Here is a 14,435-nt window from a genome sequence, read left to right on the forward strand (position 1 = left end):
CACACACAGAGTGTGCGTGGACTGTAATGAAGGGAGAAGCGGGTGCCTTTGGAAGCACCTTACTTCTTGCTGCCAATGTGATTTCCAATTGAATCGGCTATGACGTCTGAATGTAAAGACAGAAAATGCACGTGTAAGAATGTACTCAATAATTCACACTGTGCACGTGAGAAGTGAAAGCTCCCACTGACTGCCGGCCTCCTTCCCCCACGTAGTTAAGAGTTTGGGTGCTGTCGAGACCTTGTTCCATCCAGGTGCATGTGCTTCTCCCACGCTGGGAGGCACAGGTGCGCCAGGCTCCTATCCAGAGCGAGTCACGTCGGGGACCCTTCCCGGCAGCCCCTGGGAGCCTGTGCTGTTAACAGCTCATCACATCAAACCTGCCCAGCCCATCTCAACTTCACCTGTGCTCCCAGCTCCCTTCAGATCCCTCAGGAACGAATAGCCTTGTCCCTGGTGTAGCTGGTTTTGGGTTCTGAGATGGAATGCCTTGAGGGTGACCCATGTGCCACACCTCTCAGACACTGTGTCAGAAGGTCCTTCCCCCCCAGCCCTGTGACTGGCAAGGAAAACGCTTTTGCTGTCCATGACTGTGCTCAGCCCGTCGTCCCACGTGGTCTGAAGCTCTGGGAGGTCAGTGGCCACTGCCCATGGGCTGGCCTCCCCCTCGCGGGCCCTGTCTCTCTGTCCTCCTGGCTGTGAGCTCCTGGCCGGGGCCAGAGGCTGCCCGTCACCTGCAATCCTCTCTTCCTTTGTTGCCACAAACCTTCTCGGTCACCGTCATCCGGTGTGATAGCCGCTAGCCATGTGTGGCCATTTAACTTAAAAATTGAAAACTAACTGAATGGGGAAATTCAGGAGGCAGTCATGCTCCCCGTATTTCCGTTCACGAGTGGCCATGCTGGGCAGCTCAGATGTGGACAGCTCCGTCCATGATGGGGGGGGCATCAGGTCGCCAGCGGCCGTGCCCTGATTTATGAAGAAAAGGGCAAGAGATTAGTACCCTGACTCCCTGCTCAAGAGCAGAGACCACAGCTCTTGCCCCACTTGGAAATAAGGACATTCTGCTGTGAGGGAGCCACACTGAGGTACGGGCTGCGGGTCGGGAAGCCTTTCCTTTGCCGCTGTCATCCCGCAGCACGTCTGTCCCGCGGGGCTGGAGGTGGCACAGGGGACACGTGATGCCCGGGCTTCAGCCGCAGGTGGAGAGGAGACATGTGAGGCAGACACGGAGGCAGGAACCAGCTAAGGTCCGGGCTGCAAGCAGCATCAGACGGAAGAGGGGCCAGGTCCTGGACCACTGCGATCCAGACCTGCAGCATGAGCCTGAGGCCGGTAATGAGATTCCAGAAGGTTCTCTGCATGGGTCTGACTTCCCAGGGTGGTGCCTATATGGCCCTGGGGAGCAGGTCATTCCATGATTGCAAAGACCTGGCTGATAGTATGCACCTCCCCTTTTTTAAACGTATTTAAGGGATTTATGTGGTTCTTAGGATTTTTTTTTGACAGCATTTAAAAAAATGATGGTAAGATATTCATAACATACAACTTACCATCATAACCATCTCTAAGTGCACAGGTCAGTAGTACCAAGTATGTTCGCATTGTTGTGCAACACGTCTCCGGAACCTTCTCTTTCCCTGAAGTGATACCGTCCCGTTCCCAACACCGTGAATCTGACGCTCCAGGAGCCTCGCGGAAGCAGGATCCTACGGTGTGTGTCCTTCTGTGGCTTGTCCACCAGCTCCGCCTGTGACTCGCGCCCCCGCATGGACGGACTGCACTGCCGAGCTGTGCTTCGGTTGGCGGAGGAAGCCATGTTTCCGAGCTGGGTTAGAAATTGGCCTTTGAAAATAGATAAGATGCTCAGCTTCCTCGCGTGCTGTGCAGGTCACGTAACCAGGACGGCTGAGCTTCTGGCGATCTGTGCACATTCTGCTCCCTCCCCACGTCACGAGTTAAATTCCAGGTACATTCAGGGTGATTCACCTGGATATCGTAGTTTGGGTTTTCTGTGTTCATTTTTGTAAAAAAAAAAAAATACTAATTGACATGGAGCGGGGAGGTAGAATATAAAGAACATAAAAAAGCAAGGTTTCGGGCACCTGAGTGGCTCAGTCGTTAGGCGTCTGCCTTTGGCTCAGGTCATGACCCCAGGGTCCTGGGATCGAGCCCCGCATCGGGCTCCCTGCTCAGTGGGGAGCCTGCTTCTCCCTCTCCCGCTCGCCCTGCTTGTGTTCCCTCTCTCGCTGTGTCTCTCCCTGTCAAATAAATAAATAAAATCTTAAAAAAAAAAGATTTCAGGGTCTTCAGAGAAATTCTGTGGAGTTTTTTTAACGGGCCATCCTTTGGCTGTGAAGGCGAGGTGATGTCAGTGCTTCGTGACCAGCGCCCGCACACCTGCGGCTGACGCCGTGAGCACCTGAGCCTCGGCAGCCCTGACGGAATCCCGTGTGACTCAGAACAGAAGGGTTACTGCGTGCTGGAGAGTTTTTAAAAGGCGCTTGGAGATCTTTTGCTGTTTTCACTGGGATGAAACACTGACAGGTGTTAGATAAACAAGGCACAGAAACGGTATCCTAACAGGGCAAGTTTCTGAATCCTAAGAAGAGAGAAGAAACAGCCCGGAAGTTCATGATGGACAGCTCAGAGGACCGTTCATGTGCTCGGTGTTCAGACCTGGGCCCGTGAGTCACACGGGCAGAGAAGGCGCCCACGACATTTCCTTACAGAGGAAGACAAGGTCTCTTCGACATCTGCTAATGTCCGTGGACCAGTGTCTGACCGTGGGGGGGGAGAGAGAGAGAGAGAGAGAGAGAGGGAGGGAGGGGGGCCTTGCCTCCGTCCCATGGGGCCTGGGAGGGGCGGCTCCTGCCCGAGGCCTGGCGTCCGCCGCTCCGCCCATTCCCAGACACCTGCCTAGGCTGGCCCAGCCCTCAGGGACCCAGGGCCCTGCCACGGAGAGCCATGCTGCCCCTGACAGCTGTCCTGCCCCGAGCCAGGGACGGTCTGGGTCACGTACCAGCCTGTGACCCTGCCTCCTGCCAGGGGCCTGCCCCCCGCCCCTGGCCTTGTCTCCTGCCGCGCTGGTGCCAGGCTGAGCCGGCCTCCTGGGGGTGGCTCCGACATGCTCACGGTCACCCCAGCCCTGATGCTGGGGAGGCGTCCAGTGTAGCCGTGAGCCCCGGGCCAAGCAGGAGCTGTGGGTGCTCAGAAACACCCCACCTGGCTGCCGTCTCTCCTTAAACTCTTCACCTTCTCTTTCCATGCACTCAGACTGTGAGGCCTCCCGGCTTGCTGTGACCTGTAGGTGTTTGCATTCCAGAAAACATCGCTCAGAGATACGGACCTGACTTAGCAGTGGGGGACCCTCAGACCGCATCCACCCTGAGGCCTGGGGTCCTGCCCCGGGGAGCAGCTGTTGCACCCCCAGCAGACTCGAGGGTGCAGGGCTGGGATGACACTCTGGGGCCTCGGGAGCCCTCCGCTCCAAGGTGGGGAGACCACGGCTTCACCAGGCACAGGAAGCTGAGTGCCCCAGTGCTCACCTGTGGGCACCTTGACCCTGGGGCCCAGATGAACACAGTCCCCTGCTGGAGGCATTGATTGATGCAGGTGCATCTATTCTTCTGCATTAGAGGGGTGGAGACACGCGAAGTCCACCAAGTGAGAACAGCAGGGGCTGTGGACTCAGAGCTCCCTGCAGCAGGCCGTCGGCCAGGCCACGGTCACGTGCGTGTGGCAGAGACCCGGGCAGGTGGGGCGGGGAGACCTCAGGGTGGCACAGGGACAGCTGGTGGGGGGCGGCTGACATGGGCACCAGCCGGAGACGGCTCAGGGGGTGACGTGGGCGCCAGCCGGGACACCGGGCAGCTAACCAGAAGCAGGTCCCGTGGGATGGGTCAGGGAAGCACCCTGGGCTTTCTCTGGTTGGTCCCAGGACTCAGAACATCAGGGGCAGGTGGCCCCGGGGGGCCGGGGGTGTCTGGTTTCCAGGATTGCTGCTGGAATCACCTTCCTGCAGGGGTGACTTCTCGACGGCAGCCCGGCTGTCTGGTCTGTGGCTGACACAGTGGGCTGGTTTTCTGGGCTGTTTGCTGCAGGTCGTGGGTCAGAGTGCTATCTTTATAGACACCTGTGTCCATCTGCATATTCAATCTTTTGGAGGCAATGGTAACAAAGTTTAACTTCTTTAAAGGGATTTGTAGCCACAATTAAGGAGACAGTTTTGCTGCTGGTGGAAAGAAAGTTGCAAGCCGGTGGGGCTGGCAAGGGCGATGGATGGTGCGTGAGTGCAGACGTGGGACTGGGGGAAAGACCCCTGGCAGGCGGGGGACTGGTGCAGGTCAGCAGACTTGGGTCTTTGGCACTGGGCTCAGGAGCACAGGGGTGCTGCCCTCAGTGGGCTGGAAGAATGTGGCAGGGGGAGCGGTGGCCCCTGATTTCAGTGCTGGGCAGAGGTGAACCCGAGGCCCCCGTGGCTGGGCACGCGGGGGGCTGACGCTGTCACCGAGCCCTGTTCATACCATGTGCTGAGAGCAGGTTGGGGGTCAGGCAAGGCACGAGACCGGCAGGAGCCACCCGTGTGGGGGGCGTGGTTGGTCAGCGTCAGTGGATAAGGCTCTCAGAGCACAGGTTCCAGGAGGCTGGGCAGCCAGGGACCCGTAGCGGCCACCAGAGATGACATGTGACCAAACACTTTCCCCCACGCACACAAGGACAGAGGCAGCTTGGGGCCACAGGGGTCCTTCCTGGTGTACCCCAGGCCAGCTACGGAGCCCCGGCAAGGCCCTCCTCTGGGTCTGCCCAGTGAGAGAGTCATGTGACCCTGTCTCAGTCCTTCCAAGCAGTGGGGTCACGGATTCCCAATTTAAAAGAAAGGCTGAAAAATGAGCCCGTGGTTTGTCCGTCACCATCGGCTTAGTACCGTCTGTCTTCCCGAGAACACACTTGTCCACCCAGGGAAGGAGGCGGTGTGGACCAAGCCCACTGCGCCCTCCATATCCTCTAACATCAAACAACTGGGTCAAGCACCCTCGGACGGCACTCCGGCTGGGGCAGCAGCGAGGGCTCTCCCAGTGGGGCCAGGGCTCAGGAAGCATGCGGAGTACCCCGTGGGGAAGCAGGTGCAGCCCACAGCCTCCCATGAATCCTGGGGACATTTTCAGGCTCCACTCCCTCCAGTGCTTGGAACTCTGTCCTGAGCGCACGGGGAAACAGGCGTTCTGGCATTGACGGATTTGCCGTGAAGCAGGACTTTCTTAGGACCAGCCCCATCATCCTGGCTTTTAGAAACCGGATCTGACCCCTCAGACAGCTGGGCAGGGAAGATTCCCAAACACCCCGTCCCGGAGGGCAGCTGGGACCCCGTGGCCGTGCCCAGGGAGGAGAGAGTGGGGGGAGCAGAGCGGCTCCTGGACTTGCCCACTAGCGCAGCCTGTGAAGTTGGCCTGTCCCCATGTTGCTGGTGGGGCACCCTGGGCCCGCCTGGGTCGCAGGCAGCACTCACTTCCGGCCACAGGAGGGCACCATTGGTCAGAACACATTCTTAATCCTGGTGATGGACTTTTGTGGGTGTCTGTAGTGGGCACCCCACATGCCCCAAACCATGCATGGGAAGCTGCCCCCCGAGAACCCTGCTGCCCTGTGGAAGCCACCCAGAGGAAGGGGACCGGCACGGGGCAGGAGGGGCACTGATGGGGACCCCGCCCGGCCCCCCTGCTGCTCCCGGAAGCTGTGCCCCGCCAGCTATCTCGGACCTGGAGAGGCAGTACCCTCCTGGTACCCTGAGACTTCTTCCTAAGGGCTTCTCCTCCAGACGTCCCCAGTGTGCACCCCTGCCACCACCCACCTGAGGGCTCCCCTCTACCCCCTCCCACCAGCATGATGCCCACTGCCCCCACACCTCCCTGCTGTGTCTTTGGGCCCCCCTACTCCACTCCATCCCGACGTCACCTCACCGTGAGTCGGGGGGCAGCTGAGTCTCAGGCTGCTCACCACCCCTCCTTTGTCCTCACTTTGCCTGCTGACCCCGCCCAGGCCCCAGGTCTAGCAACCCCCCCGCATCCCCCCCTTGTGTCCGGACCTCCTCTGGGCTCTCCTGGGACAGAAGCTCGGGTCAGGGGTGGCATCTCTGCGCCACAGAAAGCCCTCAGGGCTCATCTGCAGGACTGGCCACGCAGGTGTGCCTCTGGACCAGCAGCAGCGGCGTTGGGAGCTCGTTAGAAAGGTGGCCCCACTGAGGCGTCCTGAGCCCGGGTCTGCATATTCGCCAGCCCTGGGAGTCCCGTGTGCACACTGCAGTTTTAGAAGCAGCACGCTGTGGCCCATAGGGGTGCCCTGGCTCCGTCCCTCGGTTGTCCCTAACACGGCTGCTCTCTGCCGATGCTTTCTCGCCCCACAGTCCTGGTTTGTGTTTGCGACTCCACTGGCCCCGGCTCTGTGATGAACTGGCATAAACAGGCAAGTCCCCCACTCCCCTGCCGGGTCTGGAGAATGAGATGCAGCTTGGCCAGGAGCCGGACTATGGGGTGCAGCTGACCGCAGACCTCACTGTCAGGGGACCGCCCAGCCCCTGCTTCCAGACTGTTCTCGGGCTGCTCCCTGCTCCCGCTGGGGGATGGGGAGGTTGCACCCACGTGACGGGCTGTGGGCCTGGGCCACCAAGGCCACCCAGATATTAGAGAGGGTACCAGTGTGGCTGAATCCCAGAAACAGAGTTCACTTGAGCTCTGTGCCAAAAGTGAGCTCATCAGCCTCACTCAGCTGCTGGGCTGTGGCCAAGGCGGCCCCTCCAAGCCAGCTGTTTTGGGGTGGGAGGCAGCCGTCTGGGCCGTGTGTGTCCTGCATACTAGGAGCCCCAGAGGCTGCCAGTCTCCCCCACTGCCCCTCCCTTCAGCACCACCAGCCCGAGCCTGCAGCACCGGGGTCCCTGGGGGCGGCTTCTTAGAGATCCAAGCATAAGCGGCCCTGTCCCCTGGACATACGAGCTCAGAGACCCGCGGCTGGGGGCCAGAAGCAGGGCTCCCCTTGGGGTCCTTTCCCCCGGTGGACACAGCGGACGTTCCTCCATGAGGTGGGGGTGGTGCTGCTGGCCCCGGCTGCCGGGGGCACAGACCGCGGCTTTGCTCGGGGACAGCAGTTGTGCGGGTGCGTGCAAGGCTAGAAAGGTCTCCACATCCTGAAGATGGCTCAGCTCCTTAAGTCTGTGCACCTGTGGGTCAGTGTCCCCAATGTGGTGGCAGACAAGATGGGTATGCAGGAGGGGTGTCCTGGGTCCTGGCATGTGGGCAGCCTCCCTGTCTGCTTCTGGGGTCAGCTCTCCCTCAGCACGTCCCCCGACACCCAGGAGGGGTGCAGGGACCCTGAGGAGGAGGGCTTCTGCCTGGCCCCGTGTAGGAGGCTGCCTGGGGACGGGAGGCTGGGAAGGGGGCTGCTCTAGTCCACAGGGTGGACTTGGCCTGGGAAGCAGCTTGCAGGGGACTGAGAGCGCCCAGAGCCAGACCACGGGATTCACCCCATCTGTGCTCATCTGCTGTGAGACTTTGGGCAAGTGACTCAACCTCTCTGAGCCTCCATTCCTCGACTCTGGGCTGGAGAGATAGTGGTCCCTACCTCATGGGGCCGTCATGAGGATTGAAAGAAGTAGATCTGCCCTTGGCAACCCCAAAGCACAAGAAATTCCTCTCCTAGAAAGAGGGTCCTGGCCTGGCCTGGGAGACAAGTTAATGTTCAATTCCTTTGTATGTGTGTATATATATGTACGTATGTATATTCTGAGTAGGTCTACACCCAGCATGGAGCCCAACACGAACCTGAAATCAAGACCTGAGCTGAAACCAAGAGTCAGACACTTAACTGACTGAGCCACCCAGGCACCACCACCCCCTTGTATTTCACTTTTAATTTTATTTATTTATTTTTTTGACTTGGGCTGTTGATGACGGGTTTTTTCCTGCATTCTGATCAGTGTTTGTTTGTGAGGCTGGTCTTCTGATTACAACAACGCGGTGCGGAAGGGAAAATGGGAGAGGGGCTGAGGCCCTGGCGCCTGCCCGTGGCGGTGTATTTGCATAAACGGGAACACTCCGCTGAGGGCATGGGGCCCAGCATGGCGGGCTCTGCAGCAGAAAATGGGTGTGTTTGGGCCTCAAGAGAGAATGTTCTGGGTTTGGAAGCTCAAATGAGGTATGGCGTTGTGAGGTCTCATGAGGAATGGCAAAGGGAACCTGCCTGTCCACGACAGGGAGTCCCCACCAGGATCAAAGCTCCGTTTCAGCGAGAAGGGGAGACACGGAGTCGGGCAATGAGAGTGAGAATCCACAGTAACCAAGCACTTGGTGGGTTTACAGGATCGGCCCATTTCCCTCCCAGCAGCCCCAAGACGGGGACACTGTCTGGTGCCTATTTTTGGAGGAATGGAAATTGAGATGATCCATGGTGCCTTGAGGAACCGCCCCCTTGGCAGTGCCTCTCCTGGAGAATGGGGTGGATTCTGTTGGTCTGGAGGTTGGTAGTGTGCACAGTGGAAACGCGTGTCTCTCAGCCCTCTGCTCTCCCGCATCAGGAGGGGTGAGAACCCAGGTGACAGTGTCCACTCAGGGCTTCTGAGGCCCTGCGAACCCCTCCAAGGAGGGTGTGACTGGTTGATTGGGAAGGGAAGTCTCAGCAGAGCACCTGTTGTGGACAGAGCTCGCCCAGAGATGCTCTCTCCTCTCCTCCCTGTCATGGTCCCCCGGCCTCCCGTGATTGGCCCAGGACAGAGCGTGCCCCCGCAGCAGACCCCCAGATTCCCGTGATTGGCCCAGGACAGAGCGTGCCCCCACAGCGGACCCCCGGACTCCCAGGGCCAGCCCAGGACGGAGCGCACCCCCGCAGCGGACCCCCAGACTCCTGAGATTGGCCCAGGACAGAGCGTGCCCCCACAACGGACCCCCGGACTCCCATGGCCGGCCCAGGACGGAGCGCGCCCCCGCAGCGGACCCCCAGACTCCCACGGCCCGCCCAGGTTGGAGCGCGCCCCTGCAGGGGTCCGGAGCTCTCTGAACTCCTGCAGCCGGCCCAGCACAGAGCCCGGGAACCAGGGTTTCCCTCGCCTCGCAGCTTCCTTGCTGGCCCGCCCAGCCCGACCCAGGAAGGTTGTCAGGCAGGTTGTGGGGAGCGTGGCTGCCGTGGAGTCCCCACTCCCGGCACTGAAGCTCAAGTGACAAACAGACCTTCAGTGCCAAAGAGCTAAAGCAGCTCCGAAGACAGTCCTCTGTGGGCCCACACGGCTGTGGAGCGGGATGGTGGCTTCTCGCTGTGTGTCCATGCAGAAAGCCTACTCCGGATGAAAGCTGGTGCCTGTGTGTGCATTCATCTGGAAGGCCTTTGCCCTGACTGAACCCGACTGGTGTAAACAGCTGGAACAGGGGGAGCACCAAGAGCCAGCAGCGCCCCTGCCATCGCCCCCTGAAACCTGAGGCAGAAGGACACGTGGACAGCCCTGGCTTTGTTATGTAATGAGTGCAGCCCACAGAGCATTTCCGGACTGCATCATTTACACTTGCTCCGTGTAATTCTGATTTTCATTTAAACCCAGAGTGGCTTCCTCACTTTGTTCCCAGATCTGGAAATTAGCAATTCAAGTCGGTGCCTCGGGCGTGCCCTTCTTCCCTCCGCAGGGACTGGCTGGCAGCGGCAGCGGCTGGCACTGCACAATTGGCTTGGATGCGGAGTTACCCGACGGAAGCGGACCTCCCCACTCTCCACTGTGACCCAGGCCCGTGCCCTGGGCTGAGGCAGGACGGAGTTGTTATTGCACAGCGACTCGGCATTCTCTTGACCACAGATGTTGCTGTTGCAAGCAGCCATTTCTTGTCTCCCGTTTCCAACAGATGCTGTGAGCCTGTGGACGCCTCGCGGATTTTCTCCCAAAAGTGTAGCAATGCCATCAAGAGCGATTTTATAACATGGACACACAGGGGGACCTCAGATGCCAGGACTGATGTGACGTATGGATCATAAAACTTGTTTTGGAGGGTTTAGCCAGCTGGTCAACCCAGAAAGCACCATGATTGGTGACTGAGCTCCGGGAAGGGGGTCTGCCAGAGTCTTTGCTCCATGAGATGGCTGGTGTGGGGCTGGGAGTGTGAGCAGCACACAGGAGGTTATCTGTCCGTCTTTAGATAAGAGCACATTGTGGAAATTGCCTGGGCAAGGCTCATGGAAATGCTGCAGTCGGCTCAGATGCTTATTTGGCATGCGTTTCACCGTGCAGGGCGGAAGCCGCCCCAGGATTATAGGAGTGTAAGGCTTTCTCAGAGCTTACACGAAAGCCCGTTGAGCCTGCTACACATGCTAACTGCAGATCTCTCTCCCCGTTTCAGCTTACAAGATGCTGGCATTGGATTCATCCTGGTCATTGACCGAAGGCAGGACAAATGGACCTCGGTGAAGGCATCAATCCTGCGAATAGCAGTAAGTGTTGGTGCCCGGGCTCTGTGACACCTGCCTCTGCTCGTCCCCTGGGCCAGGTGACAGCACTGTTTCTGTCCGAGCCACCCGTCTGCCTGGGGGCAGCTTGTGTTCTGCTGGCCCGAGCTGCACGGTGCACCAGCCCCCGTGGCCTGAGGCAGGGCCAGGGGCCACGTGGGAGCCCACATCCCCCTGGGCTGCTGGAGCGACTGGAGTGTGTGCATGTGTGTGCATGTGTGTGTTCTCAATGGGTTCACTCTTAGCAGGCTTGTTATCATTTAAAAACAGTCCCACCAGCTGGCTTGTTCTGACCACTGAGTATGGCAATGCTGAGGATCGAACGTGTGTTCGTTCTTAAGTGCAGCACAAGGTCCTGAATTAACAGGACGTCCAATGTCGTACAGAGAATCTTCAGGCTACAAGTTTGAAATTATATTGAACAGCTTTTCCTAATTGACTTTTTCCTTTCCAGAAGGGCTGTTTACCCTTTAGTTCTCCAACAACCCAGACACCTCGACCTTCCTTGGTACCCGTGCCCGCAGCCAGGGACCCCCAAGGCCGCCTTTCATGCGCAGAAGGGCAGCTGCTCTGCGGATCCTGTGTGGCTGTTTTTAGCCTGCAGTGACAATTCGGGAGGGAAGAGTTAAGTCAGCAGCTTCTGCCCTGCCCACGAGCTCCATGTGGAGCACGTCACCCACGCTCACTCACGGCAGCAGGGGGACCCGGAGCAACTGTGGCCGGGCTCACTGGCCGGGACAGCTCTCCTGCTCCCAAGCATGTCTTAAACACCTAACCCCCGATGGAGTAAAATCCTCCTAACCTCTTGCTCTGGGTCTTGCGTTCAAACCGTCTTTGGTTGCTGACCTCTGAGAGGTGGCTGTGCTTCGGCTCCGGGTGGAACGGGAAGCGCTTCCTCCCCCGCAGATCGCCTCGCCATCCGTCCTAACAGCAATCAGAGGCTTGGCGTCTGCAGTCTTACACCTGCATCGGTTCGGTGCAAACCTGGCCCTGGGCTGATGGGTCCCACCTTTGTCTTTCTGAAAAAGTATCTCCCTGCACCACCCAGTGCGTCTCCCGCTCCGCGTCCCCACCCCCCACACGCGTGTCCGGCTCTGCGTCCCCACCCCCCACACGCGTGTCCGGCTCCGCGTCCCCACCCCCCACACGCGTGTCCCGCTCCTCACCCCAACCCCCCACTCACGTCTCCCACTCCGCGTCCCCACCCCCCACACGCGTGTCCGGCTCCGCATCCCCACCCCCCACACGTGTGTTCGGCTCTGCGTCCCCACGCCCCACATGCGTGTCCCTTCTTCATCCCCACACCTACACACTTCCTGTGCCATCATTTATCTGAAACAAAACACTTTGAAATGTTTCAAAAGAAGTAGACTTGTTATAAAATTAGCTTTTGTTTTAAAATCCTGCGAAGCTTACAAAGAACTTTGATATGCCATCAGCAGTTAACAGCCAATGTGTCCATTTCATTGTTTTAAATTTTAAAATCAGTTTGCATGTGACATCACATGGCAGGCTAAATTAAGAATTAAATTGTAAGAACCACTGGGTCAGATGCACAGTAGACTTAAGAAAAATATTTCTTGGGCGCCTGGGTGGCTCGGTTGGGCAACTGCCTTCGGCTCGGATCATGATCCTGGAGTCCCGGGATCGAGTCCCGCATCGGGCTCCCTGCTCGGCGGGGGGTCTGCTTCTCCCTCTGCCCCTCCCCCCACTCGAGCTCTCTCTCTCCCTCATTCTCTCTCTCAAATAAATAAATAAAATCTTTTAAAAAAAAAGAAAAATATTTCTTAAATCAGTACATTAGTCCTGGGTTCAGTACCAAGACGTTCCCAGTCATTGTTTCAGAAGGTAACACTGTTGTAATAACAACGTTTTTCAAATTTAAGTAATCTCTCCAGGTCGTCTACGTTTCTCTAGCCCTGAGCTAACACATGCTCAGGCATGTCATCATGTGGCGGTCACGGGCGTCTCCTCGTCTGCACACACGCCTGTCCCAGGAGGGCCCTCGTCCCAGCACCGCAGGGATATCCCCTGCTCCGGGGCCCTCTGCTCCTGCTCCCTCGGCCTCCCCGCCTCCCCGTCGCCCCACAGCGCGGTGCTCCGCGCGGCCTCCCGCTCTGGAAGGCACCGCCGCTCCTGCCTGCACATCTCGCGTTCCTGGAAGTCTGTTCCATCTTGCCGCGGCAGGCACCCAGCCCAGGCCCCGGGCGAGATAGGTTCTCCCTGCATGTCTCTTGAGGCCATCGGTCACTCCTGGTTAGACACAGGAGCGTCCTCAAATACAGGATAGTTTTTTAAGAAAGAGATACATTATTTTTAAGAACTGAAGTGGTCTGCAAGTGCCCCCTGCCGTTGAGCCGCATGGCCCGGGACAGACCTGTGGGCGCCAGGGGCGCAGAGCCCTCCTCCCGCCAATGGCCACCCCGGTTTTCTGTGTCACTGACTTCATGACCAGGTGGATTCCAAAGTGTGCTGGCTCATCTTTAAAATGTTGTTTTGTGAAAATCAAAACTGAAGTGTTGGTGTTTGAGTTTTAATGTTTGCACAAATTTGTACACGATAAAAACAATAAGGTTTTAGAATCTCTTTTTTCCCATAAGTTTTGGGGTTCCCCGGTACTGGCTTGGAAACCCCAGAAATTAACATTTTCCCCACATACTCGTCAAAAATTCTCTTTAACTCCAATTCTTTTTATTACATGAATTTACTGATCTCATGAACACCCAAAAATCTGTGCGTGCATTTAGCACGTTTATTGAGACTCTGTTATGTGCCTGGTCCTGTGCAGGCACTGGGGCATGGGAGACGTTAAGCGGGGAGTAAGCAAGAAGTGTCCAGCCAGGTGGGGTGCAGACAGCTGACAGACGCTGTGACGTGGGTTGTGAGCTGCAAACACGCAGGGGTGTGCCTGAGGCAGCGCTGGGCAGTCCTACAGGACTGAAGACAGGAGCAGTGTGAGCACCAGGAGGGACTCCTGGTGGAGGTGACACTGGATGCACAGGAGCCTCTAGGATGTTTATCCAGAAACCACTTCACTCTCTTTCTGTCTCCAGATGACCTTTGTGTGGCCATCACACTGTGTGCATTCGTAAGTCGGAAAGTAAACAGTATCACTTGACCTTACGAAACCTGTTGCAAGCCTTCTGTGATCATGAAGGAATTTTGCAGCCCTCATCCCAAATCCTTCTTCCAGTTCCCTGTTCGTACAGTAAAACGTTAACGGTATTTTCCCAGCTCTTAGCACATACAGTTGATTCCAACCCAGAGAAAGTTTAGTTACTGTTCTTTGTGTTCAAAAGGTGTGTCTTTGTAGATCATTAACGCCTTGTCACGCGCCAGGGTCTTACGGCTGCTCTCGTTCGTGGAAGATTCGGGAAGTTAGGGAATCGGAAGGACCAGAGCAGAGAGAGGCAGGGGACGGGGTGTTTCCCGCCTCCATCAGCTGATGCAGCTGTGACCCCACAGCCTGCAGAGTTAATCCACGTGAAATCTCAGGGGACGGGCGCAGTGCCCTCTTCTGAGTCTGGCTCTTGTCCTCACGTCACAGCAGCCAAGAGGAGCACATGAGGGGGAGAAAGCTGGAATTTAGGAGGGGTGACTCACTGTCACCTCCAGAGGGAGCTTTCCGTAACTAGTGGTGGCCAGCTTCCCAGGTGCCGGGACGGTCGGTGCAGCCGGCTCGCGGACAGCTGGGCTGGAACCCGCCCGGAACCTGCCTGCGGCGCCTCCCACCTTCAGCGCGGCTTCTCTCCTGTGTTTCCTTTCTGCTCAAAGGAGCCAAACCACGAGGGCGCCCCCGTGTGGCTGGGAGCGAGGATGAGCACCCTGCTCGGGGGCTGCTCCAGTCCCGCCCCCTGCCGGCCTCGCCGTGGGCGCCTGGTGTGGTTTGCTGGCACACGGGCACCCTCGGGGTGCCCCAGGCCCGGCTGTGGCCCAGCAGGTGCACGCGGCCCCGTGGTGAG

The 14,435-nt window shown here is 58.1% G+C and overlaps 1 protein-coding gene across 13 annotated transcripts in view; it reads left to right on the forward strand.

The window, feature by feature from the left end:
* The window catches only part of MCF2L (MCF.2 cell line derived transforming sequence like), a 134,910-nt gene that overhangs the window by 91,838 nt on the left and 28,637 nt on the right, over window positions 1-14,435 (forward strand). For all 13 annotated transcript variants that reach the window (XM_088021916.1, XM_088021903.1, XM_088021909.1 and 10 more), the window contains one exon: window positions 10,368-10,458. In XM_088021916.1, the coding sequence (XP_087878042.1) occupies window positions 10,368-10,458 (91 nt within the window). The remainder of the gene's footprint in view (window positions 1-10,367; window positions 10,459-14,435) is intronic.

Source organism: Eumetopias jubatus, unplaced genomic scaffold (genome assembly GCF_037043125.1).
Source record: "Eumetopias jubatus isolate StellerSeaLion01/CBP00866 unplaced genomic scaffold, mEumJub1_p1.0 scaffold_3, whole genome shotgun sequence".
NCBI lineage: Eukaryota > Metazoa > Chordata > Mammalia > Carnivora > Otariidae > Eumetopias > Eumetopias jubatus.